Source organism: Rosa rugosa, chromosome 7, assembly GCF_958449725.1.
Source record: "Rosa rugosa chromosome 7, drRosRugo1.1, whole genome shotgun sequence".
In the NCBI taxonomy this organism is placed as follows: domain Eukaryota; kingdom Viridiplantae; phylum Streptophyta; class Magnoliopsida; order Rosales; family Rosaceae; genus Rosa; species Rosa rugosa.
The window spans coordinates 9,724,749-9,748,571 of record NC_084826.1 but is presented as its reverse complement, the minus strand read 5'-3'; the positions used below and the strand labels follow the sequence as shown (position 1 = coordinate 9,748,571).

General features: G+C 38.1%; 4 protein-coding genes across 9 annotated transcripts; 3 read left to right on the top strand and 1 right to left on the bottom strand.

Moving 5' to 3' along the window:
• Positions 1–1,952: 1,952 nt before the first annotated feature.
• LOC133720795 (uncharacterized) lies at positions 1,953–6,030 on the top strand. 5 transcript variants are annotated; one of them, XM_062147267.1, is made up of 3 exons: positions 1,953–2,329; positions 2,880–5,397; positions 5,495–6,030. In XM_062147267.1, the coding sequence occupies exons 2-3, from the start codon at positions 3,013–3,015 to the stop codon at positions 5,753–5,755; spliced, it is 2,646 nt and encodes an 881-aa protein (XP_062003251.1). In that variant the 5' UTR covers positions 1,953–2,329; positions 2,880–3,012; the 3' UTR covers positions 5,756–6,030. The 5 variants fall into 5 exon arrangements, with proteins under 5 accessions (XP_062003251.1, XP_062003255.1, XP_062003252.1 ...); XM_062147271.1 differs by lacking the exon at positions 1,953–2,329 and adding an exon at positions 2,354–2,465; XM_062147268.1 differs by lacking the exon at positions 1,953–2,329 and adding an exon at positions 2,381–2,517.
• Positions 6,031–6,225: 195 nt separating this feature from the next.
• LOC133720798 (uncharacterized) lies at positions 6,226–8,209 on the bottom strand. Of its 2 annotated transcripts, none has more exons than XM_062147274.1 (3): positions 7,894–8,209; positions 7,108–7,241; positions 6,226–6,942 (listed from the first exon to the last, which is right to left on the bottom strand). In XM_062147274.1, the coding sequence occupies exons 2-3, from the start codon at positions 7,232–7,234 to the stop codon at positions 6,368–6,370; spliced, it is 702 nt and encodes a 233-aa protein (XP_062003258.1). In that variant the 5' UTR covers positions 7,235–7,241; positions 7,894–8,209; the 3' UTR covers positions 6,226–6,367. The 2 variants fall into 2 exon arrangements, with proteins under 2 accessions (XP_062003258.1, XP_062003257.1); XM_062147273.1 differs by having other exon boundaries at positions 7,108–7,291; positions 7,894–8,203.
• A 3,665-nt stretch (positions 8,210–11,874) lies between these two features.
• Positions 11,875–15,958, top strand: LOC133720797 (phosphatidylinositol:ceramide inositolphosphotransferase 2-like). Its single transcript, XM_062147272.1, has 12 exons — positions 11,875–12,391; positions 12,514–12,603; positions 13,045–13,131; positions 13,221–13,289; positions 13,945–14,025; positions 14,500–14,571; positions 14,668–14,725; positions 14,803–14,905; positions 15,017–15,112; positions 15,214–15,260; positions 15,343–15,464; positions 15,562–15,958. Exons 1-12 carry the CDS (start codon positions 12,359–12,361, stop codon positions 15,643–15,645), a joined length of 942 nt encoding a protein of 313 aa, XP_062003256.1. The 5' UTR covers positions 11,875–12,358; the 3' UTR covers positions 15,646–15,958.
• Positions 15,959–19,103: 3,145 nt separating this feature from the next.
• Positions 19,104–23,156, top strand: LOC133721834 (serine/threonine-protein kinase BSK6-like). Its single transcript, XM_062148575.1, has 9 exons — positions 19,104–19,692; positions 19,801–20,030; positions 20,173–20,442; positions 20,539–20,644; positions 21,005–21,090; positions 21,251–21,439; positions 22,229–22,393; positions 22,485–22,598; positions 22,747–23,156. Exons 1-9 carry the CDS (start codon positions 19,611–19,613, stop codon positions 22,987–22,989), a joined length of 1,485 nt encoding a protein of 494 aa, XP_062004559.1. The 5' UTR covers positions 19,104–19,610; the 3' UTR covers positions 22,990–23,156.
• The last annotated feature ends 667 nt before the right edge of the window (positions 23,157–23,823 follow it).

Genomic DNA, 23,823 nt, shown 5'->3' with positions numbered 1-23,823 from the left:
CTTACCAAATACATAAACACATTAGATATATATATATATATATATATATATATATATATATATATATATATATATATATATATATACATACATACATACATATATATATATATATATGTATATGTACACACACACATATATACATATAAATATATATAAAAAGAGAGAGAGAAGAATAAAAATATACACACACACACATATACATACATACATACATACATACATACATATATACTCACACACACACACACACACAGACATATATATATATATATATAAATAAAGAGAGAGAGAAGAATAAAAAAAATATACACACACACACACACACACATATATATATACATATGTATAAAAGAGAGAGAGAAGAATAAAAACAAAAAAACAAAAAAAAATAAGTGAGGGGTAAAATGGTAATTTTGGATCAAATTGTGTGAAATTTGAATGTTTGGGGAGTTATCTGTTAAAATTGGAATAACAGGGACTGAACTGTCGACGCACCAAAAGTTAAAGGGGGGGACCAGTAATTTTCCCTTTAAATTATTGACAACCTCATCTTACTCTCTATATTTAGGGGCAAGATAACTAAAAATTATAATGGAGAGCCACTTAGGAGTCTGGTGGAGCTACTAAAATAGATAAAAAAAACTAAACATGCTCTCTAAAATAGCTAATGAGTCAAAATAGAGTCTGCTAAAGATATTCTTTAGAGTTATGTACAGTTAATCTTAGGATGATATATAGAAGTTGTGCTGATATATATTCAAGTCCTCATAACTGATTTGCCAAAAGAAAGAAAAACTTGTTGGCAAAAACCCCCAAGTGTACTAGTTGTCCACTATGTTTCTTATTTCTCATTGATCTTCCTTTATTTGTGGATTTTAGTTGCCTGTATGTTGATATAATTCTTCAGTCTTATTCTTCTTGTTTTATATTTTTCCATCTAGAGGTTAAAATCATTGAACTGTTCACAAAAAGGTCAGAAACTACCACCATATCCTCATATTTGGATCTTTTATAGAGTTTTTTTTTTCCATGATTTTCAACCTTATTGGAAGGATAAAAAGGTGTTAAAAAAATTTAAAAATAAAAGTGTGTATATTAAATAGTTAGAAATATGTATTTAAAATTTCTCTTTTAACTAGAAGAAATCAAAAAAGAATAGAAACCAGAATTTACAAAAGACAAAGGGGTCCGTGCTGGGCTCTTGTTAGCCATACATGAGGGGTGGTCTGAGGTTGAATTGGAAACAGATTGTGCAGTGCTAGTTAGTGCGTTGGTCAATCCTAATGAGGACTACTCCGAGGTAGGTCGAATTGTAGATGATTGCAAAGAGTATATGAGTGCTTTTGATTTTGTTCAAATTCGACATGTATATCGTGAAGCAAATAGTGTGGCTCATCGTTTAGCACACTTTGCTAGTTTATCCTATTTTGACGATGTTTGGATTGGGGAGACTCCCTCTATTATTGAGGATGTTCTTCTTGAAGATGTATGCAATTATACTCGAGGTATAGGCACCATGTCCCCCTCGCGGTATAGTAATTCCATCAATAATAACATCTGATGGGGGCTTCTACCCCTCTTCAACAAAAAAAAAAAAAAAAAAAAAGTGACAAAATATGAAGTCAATTTTGGAGAGCTCCTATAAGTCCAAATAAAACAAAACCGAAAACGAAAAAGAATCCTTATCCAACCCTAAATAGCCCAGCGCAGGGGGCGCCTAAAGCTAAAATCCCCCCACACTCCAATCACAGAGTCCGCTGACGTCAGACATGTGGGAACCCCCCGGGCCCCACAACCCCCGTCGGGATCAGTGAAAAGGAACGAAGTCTTCTTGGAGGGGCCCACCATCCCACCTCCCCCTACCTTGATGTGACGCCATCTAGCCCTTCCCTCCCTACCCCGCTTTTTTCTCTCCACCGTCCGATCAAAACCGAAAACGCCATTCTCTCTCTCTCTCTCTCTTTCTTTTTCTCAGTCTGAGCAGTCAACAAGAGCTCAGTGACAGTGGCGTTGAAGATTGTCTCCATTCTCTGAACCTCTCTCTGGTGCTTCGTTTTCCGGTCCACCGGCTCCGGCGAAAGCGAAAGAAAACGACGCAGTTTCGGGACGCGGATTTCGAGAACGGCTGGTTAAAAACGCGGGCGGTTTTTTTTTTTTTTTTTGGCGGTAAAAATTCCTTGCTTTGCTTGTAGTTTACGTTGCTTCGGCCACCAATCACCACGCTGGATTGTTACGTTTCGGATCTATTTCGCAATCCAAGAGAATGCGATTCCTCCATCGTTAGAGAGAGAACTTGCTCTTTTCTCTCGGTCCCAGAAGCTTCGAGGTAGGCGTGAAATCCCTACCGCAGTTTCGTTTTATTTGTGCTCTGTTTGGTAGCTAAGAAATTAGTCTGAGTATAAATGAAAGACGAGAGTTGATTTTCTTGAAATGGAAGACGAGAGTTGATTTTCTTGAAAAATGTATGGTGTTTGTTTGTGAGGGGTTGATGATTGGAAAGTTTGAGGCTTTTAGGTTGATTCTTATGCGTTTAGACTCCTTTGTTTTCTGTTGAACCAAACAAAACATAAAGATTGGGGATTTTTTCTTCTTCTTTCTGGTGTGTGATTGCTTGTTTGGTATGAGTTTTGCTTAGATCTATGAGTTTCTTGCGTTGTATTTGATTTTTGTGGTTGATCTTGTGTGTAATCTTTGACTGTTGCGTTTGTTTGGAGCGAGATTCACATGAACTTCGGTAGCTAACTACTATCTGCATCCTCTTCGTTTTTCATGAGGGATCCCTAATTGGAATGTTGCATCATATAACTACTATCTGCATTTGGATTCTTCTGCTTTGAATCTCGTATCCTCACAGTTATGTTATATTTGTTTGCCAGAATTTGAGGTTGCGGAAGAGTGCGAATTGATAGAGCAGATTATGATTACGGGCTGGCTGCTTGTGGAGCTCCAGAGCTACAATGCAAGCTGATGTAAAGTCCACAAAATCAGTTTGTAGAACCTGCTGAGGATATGGGGTCCGTTTTAGAGCTTAAAAATAGCTCAAAACAGCAGAACAAGATTACCGCAGAGGACACTATTGTGCACCCCCAAGCGAATCGGAGAACAAAGCATCAAGAAAAGGTGAAAGTGAGAGCTGGTGTTGGTTCGGCAGGAAATGATGCTCATCACAAAGCCAGACAAGATGGAACTGATAGTGTCTTGGTCCAAGAAAAATCTTTGGGAAATCTGAATAGGCAGAGTAGGAAGGAGAAAGCTGCCAAAGTTGATGAGCTTGTAAGGCACATGTCAAACTTGCCTGGTTATCTTCAGCATCCTGAGAGAGGGGAAAAACTGCCAGAAAAGGTTTTGAATTTTGGAGTTCTAGATTGGTCTCGGCTAGAAAAATGGAAGCATAAGCAGAAGCATTCCCCAGGAAAAGGTAGCCATAATACACCTTTGGAAAATATTGCTGCAGCATCTATATCGTCTGGTCTTGTTCGACCTGCGTCACGTCCTGATCAACAGTCTCCACGCTGTTCTAGTCTCAAGTCATCTCAAAAGGATGTCCTTGCTCAGGGTGTCAAACCTTCTGCTCAGAGTGTTGTGCGCTTCCAAGACTGTGAAACCCCTTCAAAGAATGGCATTAATGGGCAGAAGAAGATACCCTTCCCCAACAGGTCTTTTGGTAGAAATCACTCCGATATAATGCTTGATAAGGGAAAGGGAAAGAGTTCAGCTCAGAGGATCAGTTCAGTAAGGGAAGCTGCACCAGGTTCGAAAAGTTATGGAGTCTCATTCGGTCAAAAGGAAGATTTGAGCAGTTGTGACAGTCAGGCCAAGAAGACAAAGGAGTTGCAAGAGTCAGATATCAAGAGAAAGAATATTGATGAAACGATCATTTCAGAAACAGGATCTCATTCTTCAAAATCTCAAAGTTATGACGTCTTACTCAGTTCAAAGGGAAAGACGATTGCTTGCGATGACAAAACTGAGAAAAGTGTGGAAGAGTTGCCAAAGTTAGATAGAAATCTAGCTCATCAGCCTTGTCCTGTTGAAGAGAATAACATTGTTCTCCTTCCACCAAAGGCATTTCCCCAAAGTAGCTCTCCAAAAGTACTCCAGCTTTCAAAACCAAGAGCATCCTGTGATGTGCATTTGGCAGAAGCCAATAAGATTAGCTTCTCAGGTGACTTTTCTACCAGCGAGATGGACTTTGAAGAACAATATTCTGAAGTTCCACATTCATGCCCACTGCCTTCTGCAGGGAAAAGGCTTACCAGTTCAAGTTTCGATATATCCAAAACATTGGATCAAGAAGATGTTGAACTGTCAACTAGAAAAGGCAGACATCCATCACCCAATCGCCGATTTAGCTTCAGCTTGGGGCGGCTTGGTAGAAGTTTCAGTTTCAAGGAAAATGCAGCTGTACCAGAGTCAAGTTCCACATATATGACTGTCAAGTCAGGCCCTGTGAGACCCGAAACTTCTGATTGTTCAGATAATCCAAAGGGAGAGAAAACAAGTAGTCATAACAGAGCTAGGTCTAGCCCATTGAGAAGGTTGCTAGACCCAATACTGAAGCACAAGGGGGCAAATCCACTCCATTCTGCTGAAGCTGTTAAGGCTATGAAAGCAAATCTTAATACCTTCGTCCCTAGGTCAATTAATGTCAGTGAGTCGTTACAAAAAGAGAAGCGTGAGGCATCATCTGTCCAAGCATTGTTGCAGTTAACGATGAAGAATGGACTTCCTTTGTTTAAATTTTTGGTTGACAGGAGCAGCAACTGTTTTGTGGCAACCATGAAAAATTCATCTGAGAAGGATGATTTTGGCCAGAACTTTACATTTTACTGTGTGAATGAAATCAAGAGAAAAGTTGGCTGGATGAGTCAAGGAAGTAAAAGCAAAAGTTGTGGCTATGCATACAATGTTGTTGGTCAAATGAAGGTTTCAACCTCTGATTTGTCTGATGTTAATGGGCAGAACTTCTGCAAACATATAATAAGAGAGTCTGTTTTGTTTGGTATGGAGCTAAGACAGCAGGCAAATCAAGAAGCACCACAATTCATGCTAAATAGGGAGCTTGCCGCTGCTGTTGTCACGATACCTAGCAAAGATCTGAGCAATGAGGAAACTATGGAGAAGGGCAGCACCAAGTGTTCACCAGAGCACGGATTGTCTTGCAACTGGGAAGACAGTAGTATAGTCATACTTCCAGGCGGCGTCCATAGCTCACCAAACAAAGGAGAGCCTTCGCCATTAATTGCCCGTTGGAAATCTGGTGGATCTTGTGATTGTGGAGGTTGGGATGTTGGTTGTAAATTGCGTGTTCTCTCAAACCAGAACAAGTGCCGTCAGAATTCCAAGACAACCACAGCTTCTCCTAGTTCGGATCATTTTGAACTTTTCGCCGAGGTACTACTCTTTTGTTTTCAGCTAAGCACTGTCTACCTGCACAATAAGTAATGCTATTATAACCGATTTACATGTTGGTCTATGTACTTCATTTCAGGGGGAAGCTCAGGAAAACAGGGCAGTCTTCAGATTGGAACCAGGGAAGGATGGAACCTACTCAATCGAATTCAATACGTCAATTTCTTTGTTGCAAGCATTGTTCATCTGTGTTGTCATATTTAGCAGCCAGAAGCCATCAGATATGTCCGAAGCAAAAGTTTCTCAGGAGGCGACTTTGAATGGAAATAGTGGAATCCAGGTGACCACGCCATCAAAGTATGCTCAAAATCCACCTCACTCCCCTGTTGGGAGAGTCTAGTTTTGTGCAAGGGAAGCCATTCTGTTTTTCAAGTCCAACCATCAATGGGCTTGAAATAAACGAGGAAGCAGTAGAAGAACTCCTCGGTCTCATAGTGAACACAAGCCATCGTTGTGTGAATCTGCTGAAATTGTTTAGGGAGACTTTAACAAGAGTACCTGTTGCAGAAAATGAGTATGACCATTGTGATTCTGTTCTGGTTGTACCACTGTACCGATATTACCATCTGTAAAGGAAAAATTGTCGTTCAATAGAAAACTCGGAAACTTTCAACATTTTTGGAAAATTATGTAAATATGCTTTATGCAAGGGGCGTTTCACTCATGATAGCAAAATTCTCCATCCTTGTTAGTTGCATGCACCTCTTATTTTCTGTAAACTTGCACCTTTTTTTTTTGGGGTAGACTGGTAGCCCTGTGATTAATTTGATATTATCAGTGCTTGTACCATCCACTATTATAGAACAGAACTGAAAATGTAAAATTGATAATCTGCAATTCATATACGGTAAAGAATAGTACATAAAGGTTCACAAATCGCCAACCAAACATGGACAAAAATGGCAATTGAGAGGGAACTCGTACATCACATATGTGCTATAGTCTGTAAACTTCACAAGTCTATAGGTGAAGCATGATGAACAGAGATAAACCATTGACCATCAATCCTCTCGAACACATTTGTTACAAACTGTCCTCCCCAACTGCTACCTTTTGTCTTGACCAATTCCACACAAGAAACAAACCCCATATCCCCTCTAACATTAGCGTTTACATCCTTCAGCTCAATCTGTAGTGGAAATTCATAGTTCGCCCATACGTAGTCCCAGCTAGTCATAACATCCTCATAACCATATATCCCACGTGCACCCGGGTGTACACAACAGACTTCATCCCGTTTGGCCCAAAGAGATTGCATTGCAGCCAGATCCCCTATTCTGAATGACTCGTAAAATCGAGAATTTGCTGCTAAAACAGAAGTCATACTATCCTCCCGCAGAAGTCTTAGTCTATCCCTAATTTCTGCTGCCTTAGCATAGTTCTCCTCTGCAATGGCAATATCTAGATCCCGCGTTAAGGTTTCTGCATCCAATATGATATTTTCGCTAACTGAGCTATCCTTTGAATCATCACATTTCGCACTGGATGGTTTTAACGATCGCAAACCAGAGGTGGGAAGAGAGGATGCTGCACTGGAAAAAGTCAGGATTAGAAGTATTCAATTGGATGCTAGATTGCACTGAAGGTTAATGGACTTGAAGCTATGATAACACCATGGGGAACCATTACGAGTCAAACCTTAACAACGGTGATAAACATACAGATTATAGTGGAAAGGCTAGAAAAACTTACTGGATTGTTCAGTTCGCAATTTGAGACGACCATCTCCAGGCAAAAACTGAAATCTATGCCCTCTTTCAAGAGTATTTGCTACAACTAAATTGTATTTCCTCGATGGTAAAGACAGATGATGAAGCATCCCCGAACTATAACATGCACACGGCAAGCTGTTAAACTCCTTAAAAGAAAGATTTCCCTAAAAAATAAGGTCAACATCAGTCTCAATAACCTCAACTGAGAATACAAAACGAGAAAATTGAACGCAAAAGAAATCGAAGATTTTCTTCGAATCCTAAAAGAACCCAAACATTACATATGAAAATCTTTGTAGGATAGTTCACATATTCTATAATGTCTTCCGGTATCAAATTCCACCAACCTTCGTTATTAGGATTATCGTCAATTCTAAAGCAAATTCACGCACTTTGCTTCTGTTTCTTTCATTTTTGATGAAAACCATTACATATAAGAGATTTCAAACAATCAATTTTGACATGGAAATGCAGAAACAAAGTGGGTTTCTTTCAAAGTTCAAAACTTTAACACATACGACCTTAAGCTTTACACAAAACCTCAAGCTATCTGATCAAATTGAAGCGAAAGTACACTTCTTTACGATAAAGAAAACATAAATTAACATTCTTGCATCAATCATACGCCATTTTACAGCTAAATATACATGAAATGGGCCAAATGGTAACATAATTAAACAATATCAACCCAGCTTTTTCAAATTGGGGAATCATACAGATCAACACGAAGTATACAATATAGAAGAAAAGCATAAGCACAACTCACATTTAAGCAGAAACTAGATCCATGAAGCGCCATGATGAATGTGTATTCTTGCAATACAACCCAGAATTGTATAATATGAGTTATGGATAAGGGTTAGGGTTAGGGCTGAGAAAAGGCTTCTGCCTTTTGAGAGAAAGAACCAGAAGAAAGAAATCTAGGAGGGGCATTTGAGACCTGAGAGGATACAGTTCATTTATTTGGGCTTATCTGAAATGGGCCTGCTCAAATAGATGGGCCATCTTTTGGACCTTCCAGAAAAGATGTCATTTTCGTTCTGGAAACAAAGATGGGTTCCAAGAAACTTCTGGGGACGATTGCATGTTACCTCCAATGGTGCTGTTGGCTCCAAAAGACATTCCAAAATTAGTAAGAAGATTTCTTAGGGATGAAAATAACAATAATGTGAATGCCCATCACTTTCCTTCCTGTACTTGGAAGAAGAATAGCATAAGATATTGCTACTTTGCTTTGTTTTTGTTTGGAAGTTTCAATAGCTCAAGTTTCACATCTTTGACAACCCATTTTCTTGTTATTTTATACACAAATGGAGGGGGTGAGGAGTAATGCAAAATTCACATGCCATGTTTGATCAAGACCTTAAGAGTAGTACTATATAATCAATTTTTTTTTTTTTTAATGCATATTTTGACCAAGTGTTGCTCAACTTGCTCAAATTGTACAAGTCAAGAAGATGGGTCAAAGAAAATTAGAAATATAGTTTTGTTTTGTAAACATCAGTCTTCCGTACACCCAAAGTCAACAATGGCCCTTCAAGATTCAAGGATGAAGCAGCATATTTAGAAAATCTGTTGAATTTTTTTTAAGCGTGTAATTTTATTTTGTACTCGTCAGGTAAAATAAAAGTTATTTTTTTAGTTTGTATCATGTTATTCAAAAAAAGTTTCAGTTTTCTCTTTAAAGTAACAAAATAACATTTTACTCGTTAAATCGAGACTTTCTGAATAGTGAAATGCAATGTAAATAACACTTTTCAAAATTGTGTAGTGCGGCCTTGAACATGCATGGACAGCTTTTTGAAAGACCATATCATGGTCCATGGGATCTTTTAGAGGTCTACCATGGAAGAAGCTTTCTTTCTTTCTCCTCAATTGTAGATTTGCAGAGACTACATAGAACAGATATTTGTTTTCGGTGGTGATAGAAAATGACTGGTCATGTTGCATAATTACAAAGTGGCTTCTTCCCTGGTCCTAATTAGGTCAAGTTGATCCTTCAAATTTGTTGGCTTGCTAGTTTTAGACATACAAGTATCCTTGCATACAAGTAACAAATGGAGTCAAGCTTTGCCCATTGAACAAGAAGTCAAGAACATCAGTCGTCCCAGTTAGTTGGGACCTTAAGATCATTTCAACCACATTCCAAACCTTCCAAAAACCCTAGAGATTCTTAAACATACATAGCAGCTTAATCTAAATTAGCAAGTTACAAAATCGTTGATTGATATGAATTTCATTTACATACTAATTAATCATAGTTTCATTAATCAAGGCTGGAGGGTAGCCGCACCAAGCCCTCATTTCACAAAAAAAAAAAAAAAAATCATACAATCATTAGTCATTTATATGAGCTATTAGCCTATTATAAATAGTTGACAATCGATAGATCTATAATTTAATACGTACATGATAAGATTCGTGGATGTGGTTTAAGTCCAATTTGAATTATTCGAAATACAAACGACTAATGCTACATTATGGTTGCCATATCCATCGATCACACACGCCACGTATGCGTAGTGAAATTGGAATCTGAATATGCAGAAACATAGGAAGATATGGAAATCTTGAATTTTTGGCATATATAGAAATAAGGAAGATGCAGAAGTAGCAGGACGACGACTAGTCGTTATCAAATGGAAGAAGCCGCCTTGGCCGTTGGTTATTGTCGTTGGCCTCTGCATCTGAGTATTTGACCTCCCCACCACCGTTCACTCATTCTTTCTCCTTTATAATTTCTAGTCCATTTTGTGGCACCATTACCTCCCGTTGACAAAGTCATAGACGAAACTACCCTTTAGATGCTTATTCAAAGGGGTAAATCATATGAGATTTTATGCATTTTCATGATTAGGGAAATATCGATGAAGTTAATTTTTAAACAACAATAATAAGAAAAAAGTAACCATGTTTTTCCCTTTTATAGCCTATTCTCTTGTCAAACAGTGAGACTATTGCACAAAACTTAGTGTCATAGTATGTCACCCGTAGTTTCGACCTATTTTTAGCTCGTATTTTCTTTACCTCATGTAAAATCATAAAAATATTAAAAATACAAGTAAGAAGTAAATATCATTTTTACTTTGAGTGAAGTACAATACGTGAGTCTTGAAAATATCAATAACTCAACACTTCCCATAACATTTACGAAATGCCAAATCTGAAGAAATTTTTTTTTCTTTCGCCAAATGGAAATAAGCCTTATTGTAGGCAATAGCTCCATTATTAATGGCATCTTATGATGTTTAGGTGGATTACATTACTAGCCGGTAGCCACCAATTAACTCCTCATCCATTATTATACTCTTCAAATTTCCAATTACAAACTATGCGAATTAAAATTGAAAAAATATAATGAAATTTTTTTTGTCCTGGATTGGAGAATCGAACCTGTTTAATCATACACAAGAGGTACGGAAATTTACACCAAAATGGTAAAAAAAAGTCGTTGGAGGGTAGCGCAGTACAAAAATTCAGAGAGACAGACGGTGGTAATGTAATGTATTATGCACATCAAAATTAACCCCCACCACATACACATAACAATTAACCCCCACCGTCAATCATTAACCCCTACATGCACGTACGTCCCACGTGCTTTTGTTCCTCCTTCCTCCATTATTACCACACCGAGTAATAATTCTCGCACATTCATCCAACTCTACAGATCTTTTTAGTTTCCCAAAAGTAATGAAGAACATCCAAAGAGTTTTAGGAATAAGTTACTCTTGCATTTTCTTAAGTTCATATTCTTTTTGATAAAGCGACAAACTTAGTAATTAATAATACATTCCATAAATAATATATTAATAATACAATTAAAATTTAAAAGAGAAATAATAGTCTCAAATGATTAAAATATAATAGCATAAAAATGTAGACAAATAATGTTATCGAACCCAAAATAATGGTTCGTTTTACACATGTTGATTGAAGCTTATTAAAGTAGTCCAAATATGAAAAAACGACAAAATCAACAACTGAGCGAGAATATCATATCCACAAGCAAAGCAGCAAAGAAGTTTACATGAAGTTTTCATGAGGCTGATCTTCAACCATCATCCACCCGGATAAAGCATCAAAATAAAAGAGAACAGAGCTCAAATAGTAATCATCATGGTAAATGAACATTTGTCTGAGGCCTAAAAACTCGAATCACAATTATTTACACCTATGATTTTCATTGTGATTTGAAAATAAAAGTAATCAACTCCACGAAAATAGGTTTCATTCCTCTTATGACTTAACCCAATCATTTTCTCCCCTTTGGTAACTACAAACCGTAAAATATGTAATTACTCACAAAAAGGAACACTTTAGAAACTCAGTAAGCGGACGCGGTATCCCAAACGCCCGGCACCAAAGACGTCATTTCGCTTTTCCCACTAACAACGTGGACACCAACGTAATTAAAACCCCATAACTCATTAGCTATGATTAATCAGCTTCTTAAACCCAGAATTAACCCCAAGATAATTAATTAATAAAACAAAAGCAGGCTGTGGCCGGACGGACGGTCACGATTTACCGCCTCTTCCGCGTCCGCACACTCCCCCACTCTAAAACTGTAATACAAAATTGCCGCCCTCAGAACCAGAATATCTGCCCTTTCGCCTCGTTTCCTCAATTTTAATTTTTTTAATTAATCAATAACACGCAAAAAGAAGTCCTTTTCTCAAAAGGACTTTTTCTCTCTCTAAAATCCCTTTGTGTTTATTAAGCCATAACTTCTTTGTTAGTGTTTGAATTGGAATCGTTTTTTATTTTATTTTTTTATATTTTGGTTTCGTTCTTGTTCATCTCCTCTTGTTCTCTCTCTCAACTGTCGCCCCCGTGTTGAACTCGCGTGCTGGCCCCAGCGCTACTAGACAGACCCTGAGAGAGAGAGAGAGAGAGAGAGAGAGACGAAACCCGCCCCTCCATTCATAAAATTAAAAGGAATCAAAATCTCTAATTTCAAAAGCCACTTTTCGCAAAAGCGTTTCCCGATTTCATAGAAACGATTCAGAGCCCCTCAGCACCAGCGACTGGTCTTCTTCTTCTTCTCCTTCGTCCGGTTCGTTTTTCCGGTTTAGATCTCTTTTCCCGATTCGTTTTGTTTGATCCATTTCACAACCGCCGAGACGACGACGTTTTGGAGGGATCGGGATGAGGTTGACTCTGTGAAGTAATATGGAAGTGGTGGTTGAACCTATAATAATAACTGCAAGAAGATTTAGAAGAAGAAGATGACGCTTTACATTGGTCGCGAGTCGTCCAAGGTTGGTTTCGAACTTTTCCGCTTTGCACCAGCATTTATTAGCTTTTTCAAAATTTTAAAACATATAATCAATTTCTGCTTTTGTTACTCGTCACTGATTTCGTCGTTTTTGATTTGTGAAAGCTTTGGAAGAGGATTTGCGCTGAGGTAGTCACCGAGATCAATCTCCTCGCCGCGAATTGGAAGTATCTTCTTGCCGGCCTTGTTGGTCAGGTGAATTTTTCGAATTCAATCGCTGTTTTCGTTTCGAAATTTCGAAGCTCTTTGTGGATTTAGTTTATGATCGTGGATGAACACTGGTCCTACTTGGTTGATTCGGATTGAAAATCATTTTGAAAGTTGTAAAAGTTACAGAGTCATGATTTGTCACATTTTCTGAACTTTTGAGGAAGATGCATGCTTTTGAGCATTAGAAAAAGTTCGTGTCAGTTTAAACAGGTGGTTACGGTTAAGGCTGGTGAGAGTTTTGGATTTCGGAGCTGATTCTAGTTTTCTAAACTTTTTTGATGCGTAGCGTTCAGTCCATGAGACTGCTAAGCTCTTTGTAATTTGGAAGGAGATGCTTTGAATGTCATTCTGTTGTTCATTTGTGATTCTCCGAGTCTTCTTCATTTGATATGTGTGTCTTATATGGCTAATTCTTGTTGTTTACAGTACATACATGGTCTAGCAGCTCGAGGAGTTCATTACATACATCGTCCGGGGCCAACACTGCAGGATACTGGTTTCTTTCTTCTTCCGGTTGGTGCCTTGTGAACTTTTGTTTGGAAATGCTGTCTTACATTCAATTTTGTGTGGTTTGTTGTATTGACTTTTTTTGGTGTTTGCAGGAGCTTGGGGAAGAGAGAGCTTACATCAGTGAAACCCTGTTCACCTTCATCTTTTTATCCTTTGTCTTGGTAAGGTTCATTATGTCATCTTTGCGATGCTTTCATCTCTATAGCGTATTGTAATGTGCCTGTATTCTGTTCAATCTCTGGGGGATGTAGTTGTAGACTTGTAGATAGACCGAAAATCGATTTTTATTTTCAAATGACAATCAATTTGATGTATGTTTCTTTAAGCTGGCCTGAATATAAAGTCTAATGTACCATCCGAATTGACTACTAAATTGTTGCTTTTCTCTTTCAAAGAGCTTCCTATATGAGAAAAGCTGTTTTGTAGCCCTAAAGTTTTATGGTCAATATGCTTAACCGACTCAATTAATCTGCACATAACGTGAATAATAAAAAATTTCATTTTTTTCCTCTTTAAAGTTTCTTCATATACTATTTTCTTTTTCAATCCTTCAAAAAATCCAAAGTTTAGGGGTGTTTTACACAAGACTCTTTTGTAGAGTGAAGCACTTGAACTTGGCTTATTATTTGCCGCCATGCTGTTTTCAGTTTTATGGTTGTTTTTCCTTTTCAACGTTCTTGCTGTCTTTCTCTTTGAATGATTAATTTAAGCATTCATCTGATTTGTCCTCTTCTATTGTGGTCTTGCTAGTTTCACTTGTGCATGTTCTGTTTACATTATATAATTTCTCCTAATGTGGTGCATGTTCTGTTGCAGTGGACTTTTCATCCTTTCATTTTCAAGAGCAAAAAGATATACACAGTTCTAATATGGTGTAGGGTTCTAGCATTTTTAGTGGTAAGTGATGGTTATTGCATTTCTGCCTATCCTATTTCATGTTTTTCTTTTGGATTTTTATTTTACCCATAGTGATTTATGAGAATGTTGGTTGAAATGGCAACTTTCCTCTATAAATAGAATTTGAGAGCTTGATTTATTTTGGTTTGTAACTATTCTCACCCTAGTACCTGATTTTGCAAATAGGTGAGAAACTTAATGACGTTGATGTAGTTCTTTTGGTTCATTTGATTTTTGGAATCTTATTAGATTTTTTTTTCTTTATGTAATTTTTTTGGCGTACCTTTTTGAACTGATGAATATAAGTTGGGCAGTGTTGTTATTGTTTTGTGTTTGTGTATGTTAAGTTCTGTTTGGAATAGAGAAAATGAGACATCATTTCTTTTTTCTTTTTATTTGTGCGGTGAACATATTGTCATACAGTCCCAACATCTTTTTTTTTTCCTCTCTCATAGTTGCTACTGTTTGTTGCAGACTTGTCAGTTTCTTCGAATCCTCACATTCTACTCCACCCAGCTTCCTGGTCCAAATTACCATTGTCGTGAGGTAGGTTGATTGTTTATTGGTTAAGGTCTTGATGAAATGTAGCGTATGCTATGATGTGAACTAAGTTAAGTGACAGGCTATATCTTAAATATGCAGGGCTCTAGACTTGCTAGGTTGCCTCCTCCAGAGACTGTATTTGAGGCCCTTGTGATCGGTAAATTTATTTTCTTGAGGTCTTTTGTTGCATTGGGCCTTATACTTTGTCCTGATTTGCATTTCCTATTTATGCAGTTCCGAGGGGTGTACTATATGGCTGTGGCGATTTGATTTTTTCATCACACATGATCTTTAGTCTCACCTTTGTGCGCACTTATCAGAAATATGGCACACAAAGGTAAAATATGGGTTACCATTTACTGGTCTGTGTTGAATTGAATATAAATTCAATCTGGATTTTGCCCAATTTTTAAGTTTCTCACTCAGTTACTCATTGTGATCATTGCAGATTTATAAAGCAGTTGGCTTGGATGCTCGTTGTGATCCAGAGTTTGTTGATTGTGGCATCCCGCAAACATTACACAGTTGATGTTGTTGTTGCATGGTAACAAGAGTTTTATATTCTTCACGTTCATGCACGTTTTTAAACATACAAAATAATTGTTTCTGAATTCTCTTCTTGGCTGAACAATATGGTTTCTCCAGGTACACTGTGAATTTGGTTGTATTCTTTATCGACAAGAAATTAGCAGGTTAGGATGTCTCCGTTTTCAATTTCTTGATATTTTTGGTTACACCTCTGGAGCAGTGGTAGTGACTGAGTTGTTGATGCAGAATTACCTGACCGGACAGCTACATCATTGTTGTTACCACTAAGCACGAAGGACAAGGACAGCAAGACTAAAGAAGAGAATCACAAGCTATTGAATGGAATGTCTGGAGACCCCGCTGATCGGGTATAGTAATCTCATTATATTATCATTTCTGTGTAAATCATCATTCTATTATCTGGTCTGGACCAGCATTGACAATCTTGCTGTCATATGTCTCCAGAGGCAAAGAACTCAAGTTAATGGCAAGATTCTAGAAGACGGAAACACAGTAGTGCATGCCGATGCTACAATGAACGGTGCATAGAATGGAACGACTTTGCTGCAAAACAGGAGAGCTCTGCTTAAATGGCTATGGTTTGGTTAGGAGTCTTTAGGACCTTGGCTACGCCACATGATTTGTTGTATCTCTAGTGGAAATGAAAATCAAACTCGGCTATAGTTTTTTCACATTTTTGCAGTCCTCTTCTGTTCTATTTAAGATCATGATCAGCATGTACCATGGACTTACATTGTTCATAGAGAATGAAAATCTTCTGTGCTTTATGAAAAGAGAAGAAACGTTGTAAAAGGAAATGCCATCATCCTCATGTCACAAAGATACGAGGCATTATTGCTTACATGATTTTTTATACCTCTTTTTACCTTGGTTTTTAACTTTCGGAGTAGTCTTTTCACTGTTTCAAAGTGATGGATTTTGGTACTTGGGGTGAGCTGTAGATTCAAGTTGTCTGTTTCGGAACATGGTTTGATTTGTATTACCCCCCAGTGTCCTTGGCCTGCATATTTCGCAATGCACTGCAAAACTGAGTCAGCACCTCACATGCCTTCTCTTCCTCTTATGATCTTATCACGTGGACCAATAACGTGCCTTCCTGTCTCTCTGCATCATCGCCATCACATTTGACGCTATAAACTTTGGGTTTTTCTTGGTCTTCTATTTAATTGCAAAATATCCATATTAAAATCATTCAGAAATCTAGACTTGTGCAAAAGCAAGAAATTCAGTTCTCAAAATCTTAAAGTAATTTGTCATCGAAAAAAAATAAAATTTAAAAGTAATTTTTTGAAATTGATCGGAAGAGAGAGAAAATATATTTCTAATCGGTTTCTACTGTAATTTAAATGATAAAACAAACGTCTATTTTGTAATGATCTAGATTTGATGTTTGTAAAAGAGAGAATGTGAGTATTTGTATTCTTTCTAGTAATTTATAATGTAATGTAATTTAACTATCAGAAGTGGTTTTTCTGTATGAATTATCTTTCTGTCAAATTAAAAATTTCTAGATCATCTATCAAGCACTTGTATTGACAAAAAACACAACCTATTATAGAATTTAATTAAGATGTGACTGTACCACATCAGTTGCCACTTGAGCTGTGATGCAAGTGGTATCTAAATAATTCACTTAAACATTATTCATCGTGCTTAGGCAAACACAAGTATACTGTATCACCTAAAAGTGAAATGCAATCATTCTTATATGATTCAGTAACTATTTTTCAAGAATAAGTCATCCATGTAGATCTAAATTGAAGAATTTTTTGGTCGTTAAATAATAGGATAAAAGTCTACAAAGTTGAAAATGTGAATACCAACTATATACCTAGCTGGTTCTATATTCAATTTTATGATTAGGTAAGCACCCTTTTAAATGGATAAGCCACTTTACAACACAAACACAAACAAATGCCTCTAGTTTAGTGGATTACATCACACATTGCGAATCTAACTGGTTATTTGGACACTTGCAAGTTGCAACTGTACATAATACATTAGATCCAACAAACAGAATTATACAGATTTGTAATTTGGATTTAATCCAGTCTAAATCAAGCTTTAGCACCAATCCATCATTACAAAGTAGATCTTTATCTTTATCCTTTTAATTATCATATAGTTTCTTTGCTTAATAATTTTGCCGTATCACAGCGAATTGTGCTTCTTCCATGTGAGCTTTTTTCCGGTGACATACACTTGACAGCATAGTGACCCCAACTGCCCCACCTGTGCTATTACCAGAAAGCACGCCGGCGCAATTTAAGCGCCAAAAGCTGGTCAAAAAAGAGAACCAGAGGCTGAGGGAGCATCGTTAAGTATGATTATGAACAAGGGGTGCAATATCATCACGATCTCTTTAGTTTTTATGTAAAGGGGGTGGTCGTGGTCCTATAAAGACCCCCATATGGGTGCATGTTCCACTGTTGCTACTTAAGTAGCAACAGACACTTGGGGTCATACGGTGTCTCCGATCATGCATTACTCAATTTCCGGTGGTTTAGTCAAGATGTTTGATTGGGATTCTTGGATACAAGTAACATGCGCGCCTACATGCAGATTTGTGTGGTTGGGTTTTGAAAGCTAGCTAGGGTTAGATAGATGGGACTTGTGATGCTGTAGGAGTGTAGGATGTGAACCTAGGGGTCTGGAAAGTTGGAGATGATTATGGTCTTTCTATAATTTGGAATTGTCACCCTCTTGAAGCTAAAGAAAGGAACCTTGTCGACCTATTTTGGTTGTCTTAATTGTACTTGTAGTGTTAATGGTTGAAGTTTCGTGTTGGAGGTTCCTCGCATGTTATGGCAATAATGGAGGAGAGAAGACTTTAAAGTGTGATAATAGTTCTTGTGTTATTTCTCATTTATACAACTTTTTGTGTACAGAATATAACTTCAAATTTGAAAAAAAAAATCGAAATAAGAATGAGTAACTTTTGAAAATCAAAAATCACTCAAAAGTAAAAATCTTCTTAAGGAATTTTAGTTCTAAAAGTTAGGATTACCAACTTCACCACGAATCCTACTATATTTTGATTTCTAAAATGTTAGTATACGAAGAGATTCACAAAAAATGAGAACGACTCTCATAATCTCATATTTTATATACTTCTTCTGAATTAGTAAATATGTTCGATCAAACAATAGTAATCAAATTGAAGCTCATGTTGAGATAATGTATGATCCAGCATCAGTTATTATTCTAATGTCACTTTTCACATACAATGTTGAGTAAGATTCTAAAATTCCCCTCAACAATTAAAAAAAAAAAACTCAGGGTGGGAAGAAGTGACTACCCACCCCCGGACCTCCCTCAAGGAGTTTAGTTCGTACAATGATCGCTTCATTAAAATCTCCGATAGGATCGACTCCTTAATTTGATAATTTCTGCGACTCTCATTCCAGCTTAGTAAACATACTCATCAAACCAGAAGCATAATGCGAAATTAGTACTAGATAATAAAGTTCTTGGATTAGTGATAAGCAAGAGAGACAATTGGCCCATTAGCAATGAAGTCCATTAGCTAATATTATGTTAACAGGTCCACTCCTTGTGATAGGCCTAATCAAAACGCCTTTGCGGCCTTTGCCTACCAACTAATACATACTTGCATCTAAAATCAAACAAAAGAGAAACAATAATTGGGTCAACATTGTCATACTAAGGAAGTGAGGATCATCTTGAAGTAGTTAAGAACCAACTACCAAGTTTGACTAGATTGTAATTTACTCATAGTAGATTAAAAATGCCTTCTTTCTCTTCTTAGTTCTTACTAGTGTGGGTAAATAGAATTGGTCCTATGATAGTGAACAAGTTATCAAAGAGAATAAATTGATAGGGACCATATAGCAAAACTAATTAGATGGACAATCCTATTAATGCCCACCTCTTCATCAATTCCTTTGTTTGACTTTCTTGACTCATTAAAGAATAAAAGACTGCCATTAATTTGACCCCTAATCAAACACACTAAACCAAACCACTAAACAATTTCTCCTCTTGAAGAAATGATGGCATTGCAGACAATCACCAGAAAGCACACAGTGGAAGGAGAAAAAAAAAAAAGGACCTTCCCTTTTGCATCCCTTTGCATTTTTTGCTTCACATAAAGTCTCTCTCTCTCTCTCTGACACTCACACTGTGAAAGCCTCATACCCAACACATGAAAACGTGAGGGACACACTGAGCCTGATCATAATAATGGCTTCCCAAAATCCCAAATAGTAATAATAATAATACATTAAACAATTTCAGAACCCATTTATTTTCTTTTGTTTCTTTTATATTCCCTCTTCCCCTCTTACTGAACTTACTGAACCAGATCATAGATATTTGCAGCAGCAGAGAGCTCAGAGCTGTGAAGCAAAGCAAACTGAATCAACTTTGGATCCACAGCTCACTCTCTCAGACTCTCTGAGCTATGATATCCACCCTCTGATCATCCCCACTTCTCCACTTCCACTCACTCTCCACCGCTTGATCTTTCCGCAATGGGAGCCCGCTGCTCCAGATTCTCTCTCTGCTGGTTCCACTCCCACCTTAAACCCTCCGTCCTCGAATCCACCGACCTCGGTAAGTAACCCATTCAAAGCTCACACCTTTTTGTTCTGTTGTTTCTGTTTTTGCTTTTGGAGAAAAGAAAAGGAGCAAAGCTTTGATTGCGTTCGTTGTTGTTTGCAGAGAATGGGGGCGGCAAAAGCGACAAAAACTCGTGCCCGAGCTTCACCGAGTTCAGCTTAGACCAACTGAAAGCCGCCACGTGCGGCTTCTCCTCCGACAACATAGTCTCCGAGCACGGCGAGAAGGCCCCCAACGTTGTCTACAAAGGAAAGCTCGACAACAACGCCGACCGTTGGATCGCCGTCAAACGCTTCAACAAGCTGGCCTGGCCCGATTCTCGCCAATTCCTCGTCCGTAGTTTAACTTTTCTCTCTTTCAAATAATAAAGTTTGCTCCTTTTTTTTTTTCAGTTCAGTAATGCAGTAAAAGTTTGTTCCTTTTTTATTTTTGAGTTGAGTAATGTGATAAAGTTTTGTTCTTTTTAATTTATAGGAGGAAGCAAGATCGGTTGGGACATTGAGAAGTGAGAGATTGGCGAATCTAATTGGGTGTTGTTGTGAAGGAGATGAGAGGTTGTTGGTGGCTGAGTTTATGCCACATGAGACTTTGGCGAAGCATTTGTTTCATTGGGAGAGCCAGCCAATGAGATGGGCTATGAGGTTGAGGGTGGCTCTGTATTTGGCTCAGGCTCTTGAGTATTGTAGTGGTAAAGGGCGTGCATTGTATCATGATCTCAATGCTTACAGGGTTTTGTTTGATAAGGTAGTTCAGTAGGTTCTTGAACTCTTTTTTGTGAATCAATTTGTTTTTGCTGTTAGGGGATTTTTAACTTGGATTGGTTCACATTGGGTTGAGCAGGATGCGAATCCGAGGCTGTCCTGCTTTGGACTTATGAAGAATAGCAGGGATGGGAAGAGTTACAGTACTAACTTGGCCTTTACCCCACCAGAGTACCTCAGGACAGGTATGATTATTGCCTTATCGGACAATGTTGGAACTGTTGTGCATTTTTGCTAGAAGATTTGTTCGGCGTCAATGATTGCCTACCTGTTAGCAGCAACTAGTGGTTTAGTCACTCACAGACACCCCAACTTAGAACACCCATCTGCTAGAACTAGAATCTGACTTGGGGATGGTTTCAGTGAATTGGGTGTTGGATAATCAAAAGTTGTTTTGAGACGTTGAGTACATGAATTTGAATTCCATTGGTTGCTGACATGCGTAGAAACTAGCCTTGCAGAGCTCATCTCTTTACTATGAATTCCATTGGATTCAAGTATGATGTAATTCTGATACATTGTTTGGCTGTGTCTTTGGTTGGCAGGTAGGGTGACACAAGAAAGTGTAGTTTACAGCTTTGGAACCTTGTTGCTAGATCTTCTAAGTGGCAAACATATTCCCCCCAGCCATGTGAGTTTAATGATATTTGTCTTTTGTGAAAAATGTCAACTTGAATGAGAACTAATGTGTTAATTTTCTTTGGAGTCCAATTTTATGACTTCAAATATTGATCTGAGTTGATCATGTAAGAACACTTGGGGCTTACCATGTTTGCATGTCTTTTTTGAAGGCACTAGATCTTATTCGCGGCAAGAATTTCCTGATGCTGATGGATTCGGCTCTGGAGGGTAATTTCTCAAATGATGACGGAACCGAGTTAGTACGCTTGGCTTCCCGTTGTCTGCAATATGAAGCTCGTGAGAGGCCTAATGCGAAATCCCTTGCCACTGCTCTTATGTCACTTCAGAAAGAAACAGAGGTATGGTTTTGTATCATTATTGTTGGATATATGTCTTCTGTATGTCACAAAATTTTTAGTCTCCCTGATCCCTTGAACGCATATATAGGTTTTTCCTTGTAAATTATTACTCAGAGCCTAGTGGCTTGTACTAGTTGGCCAATACAATTGCTCTCTGTCACCACTGCCACTTTGCTGTTCCTTCTCTCTTTGATTATAATCGTTAAAGCCAAAGAAGTATCGCCATTCGTCTCATATTACTGTGGATATAGCAGGGATTGAACAACTGTAGCATAGTATGAAGTGCTGACCTAAGTTATATCTAGATTAATTATACATGTGCAATGTGCAATACATCAACTACTCCTCAAACTCACAGACCAACTTTAGTTTACATGTATAAAACTGAGTCATAGGTTGGACCTCAACTCTAGGGATGTTACTGCATAATGAACCTAAACATGAGCTGGCATTTATCTCCTCATGGTTTTAAACTTACTATCTCTATTACCATCGTAGTAGAAACACAAGCCTATAAATTGGGTTCCTCTTGTACATTATTACCAACTTCAACATCAGAAAATAATTATATGTTCGGTTACCCTTTTGTGTTTGTCGATCCTCTAAATGTTTGACCTTCTTGATTCTAACCTCATTTCTTTTCTGACTCAAACAAATAAAAGTAGGGAAGGAGAGAAGATTTTGTTGAATAATGAATTTAACTTTCCCACCATAAATTGTGCGTACGGTATAGTTTGTCAAAGCTAGCCTGCCTGAATAAAGGTTTCTGATTACATCGTTTCTGAGCAGGTTGCATCCTATGTTTTGATGGGTATCCCACAAGAAACTGCATCCTCAACACAGCCACTGTCATTAACTCCTTTTGGTGAAGCTTGTTTGAGAATGGATCTGACAGCCATACATGAAATACTGGAGAAGAATGGATACAAGGATGATGAGGGAATTGCTAATGAGGTCTTTTGTCCTAGCCCTAAACAGTATCTATTTTCTTTCTTATTCTTTTGGTAAATCTATTTGGTGCTAATTCTGCTTTTGGTGACTACAGCTATCTTTCCAGCTGTGGACTAATCAAATGCAGGAGACCTTGGATTCTAAGAAGAGTGCAGATTCTGCTTTTAGAGCGAAAGACTACGCAACTGCAATTGATTCCTATACACAAGTGAGTCCTCACTCTCAGAATAATCTTAGACTGGCGTGTAATAATCACGCTTTCATTTAACAGGCCTTAGTGAGTCTTCGGTTTGATAACATACTTTTGAGGCCTGCCTAGCGTGTGGCTAATCTGTTTTCGTTCTTCTCCCTGGTAGTTCATTGATTGTGGGACAATGGTATCACCAACGGTGTATGCTCGGCGTTGTCTGTCATACTTGATGAATGATATGGCACAAGAAGCCCTTGGGGATGCTATGCAAGCCCAGGTGATTTCTCCCGAGTGGCCCTGTGCTTTATATCTTCAAGCAGCTTGCCTATTCAAGCTTGGAATGGACAATGATGCACAAGAAACACTCAAAGATGGCACAAACTTGGAAGCCAAAAAGAACAGAACTTGATGTGTATAGGATGTTTTTCTTTCTATTTTTCTTTATTATCCAGGGCTTTACTATATATGTAGTCTTGTTTAGTCTTTTGTATCTATTCTTTTGATGTTATTATCTCCGTATATTAGCTTTGCTTATTTCACCCGAGGATTATTGGAAATTAACGTTTGCTTTGATAACTGTTGTTCTAGCGCCTTGTACTATTTTTTCATGCCTCAATGAAGATATGCAGAAGACCTTGCTGACCTGAGTCTGAAACATCATCATAGTGACTTATACTTTCAGATGTAATTATGAAATTATCCAGCAGTAAATTTGAATTCCAAACTCTTAACTTAATACTTTCATGATATTTTTATCCATAGAAGTGTCGTCAAGAGGACACGACCACATTGCGAGCGGTATATCCCTGTCCCCGACGATTCATCCATAAGAGCAAGTTGACCGGGCTCTCTCATGCCCGGGCACCACGTCAAAAGCAGGCCTGGGGGAGGATATTTTCACTATTCATGCTTCCCCCGGTGTTGGGGCAAGACCACAGTGGGAGGCCCACGACACCATCTCGGGCACCATGGTGACTGAGGCCGTGACCCAGGATGCCACGCTGGCCCAAAAAGAAGAGGTGAGGGGAGACGCGTCAAGACCCAAAAGTGCATGGCAGTCGCTTGTCCTCTAGAGGAAACAAGGCTGCAGCGCGTGGGAGTGGGGATTCTGTCAGGTTGTGGCATGTGGGTGGGTGACGTGGCCGGTAGCCATTGGAAGCCTTGAAAATGTGAAGCCAACGGTCCACAAATCTGGACCATTGGTTTTAATTATGAATGGGATCTAATGGTGAATGATTAAGGA

Excerpts from the sequence above, each read along its gene's own strand:
- LOC133720795 (XM_062147267.1), top strand. The coding sequence starts at position 3,013 with ATGGGGTCCGTTTTAGAGCTTAAAAATAGCTCAAAACAGCAGAACAAG. Across the intron at positions 5,398-5,494 it reads ATTTTGAACTTTTCGCCGAG|GGGGAAGCTCAGGAAAACAG; the intron begins GTACTACTCTTT and ends ACTTCATTTCAG.
- LOC133720798 (XM_062147273.1), bottom strand. The coding sequence starts at position 7,926 with ATGGCGCTTCATGGATCTAGTTTCTGCTTAAAT. Across the intron at positions 7,292-7,893 it reads GATCTAGTTTCTGCTTAAAT|GGAAATCTTTCTTTTAAGGA; the intron begins GTGAGTTGTGCT and ends CTTATTTTTTAG. Across the intron at positions 6,943-7,107 it reads ATTGCGAACTGAACAATCCA|CATCCTCTCTTCCCACCTCT; the intron begins GTAAGTTTTTCT and ends TTTCCAGTGCAG.
- LOC133720797 (XM_062147272.1), top strand. The coding sequence starts at position 12,359 with ATGACGCTTTACATTGGTCGCGAGTCGTCCAAG. Across the intron at positions 12,392-12,513 it reads TTGGTCGCGAGTCGTCCAAG|CTTTGGAAGAGGATTTGCGC; the intron begins GTTGGTTTCGAA and ends GATTTGTGAAAG. Across the intron at positions 15,261-15,342 it reads TATCGACAAGAAATTAGCAG|AATTACCTGACCGGACAGCT; the intron begins GTTAGGATGTCT and ends TTGTTGATGCAG.
- LOC133721834 (XM_062148575.1), top strand. The coding sequence starts at position 19,611 with ATGGGAGCCCGCTGCTCCAGATTCTCTCTCTGCTGGTTCCACTCCCAC. Across the intron at positions 20,031-20,172 it reads CCGATTCTCGCCAATTCCTC|GAGGAAGCAAGATCGGTTGG; the intron begins GTCCGTAGTTTA and ends TTTAATTTATAG. Across the intron at positions 22,599-22,746 it reads CAATTGATTCCTATACACAA|TTCATTGATTGTGGGACAAT; the intron begins GTGAGTCCTCAC and ends TCTCCCTGGTAG.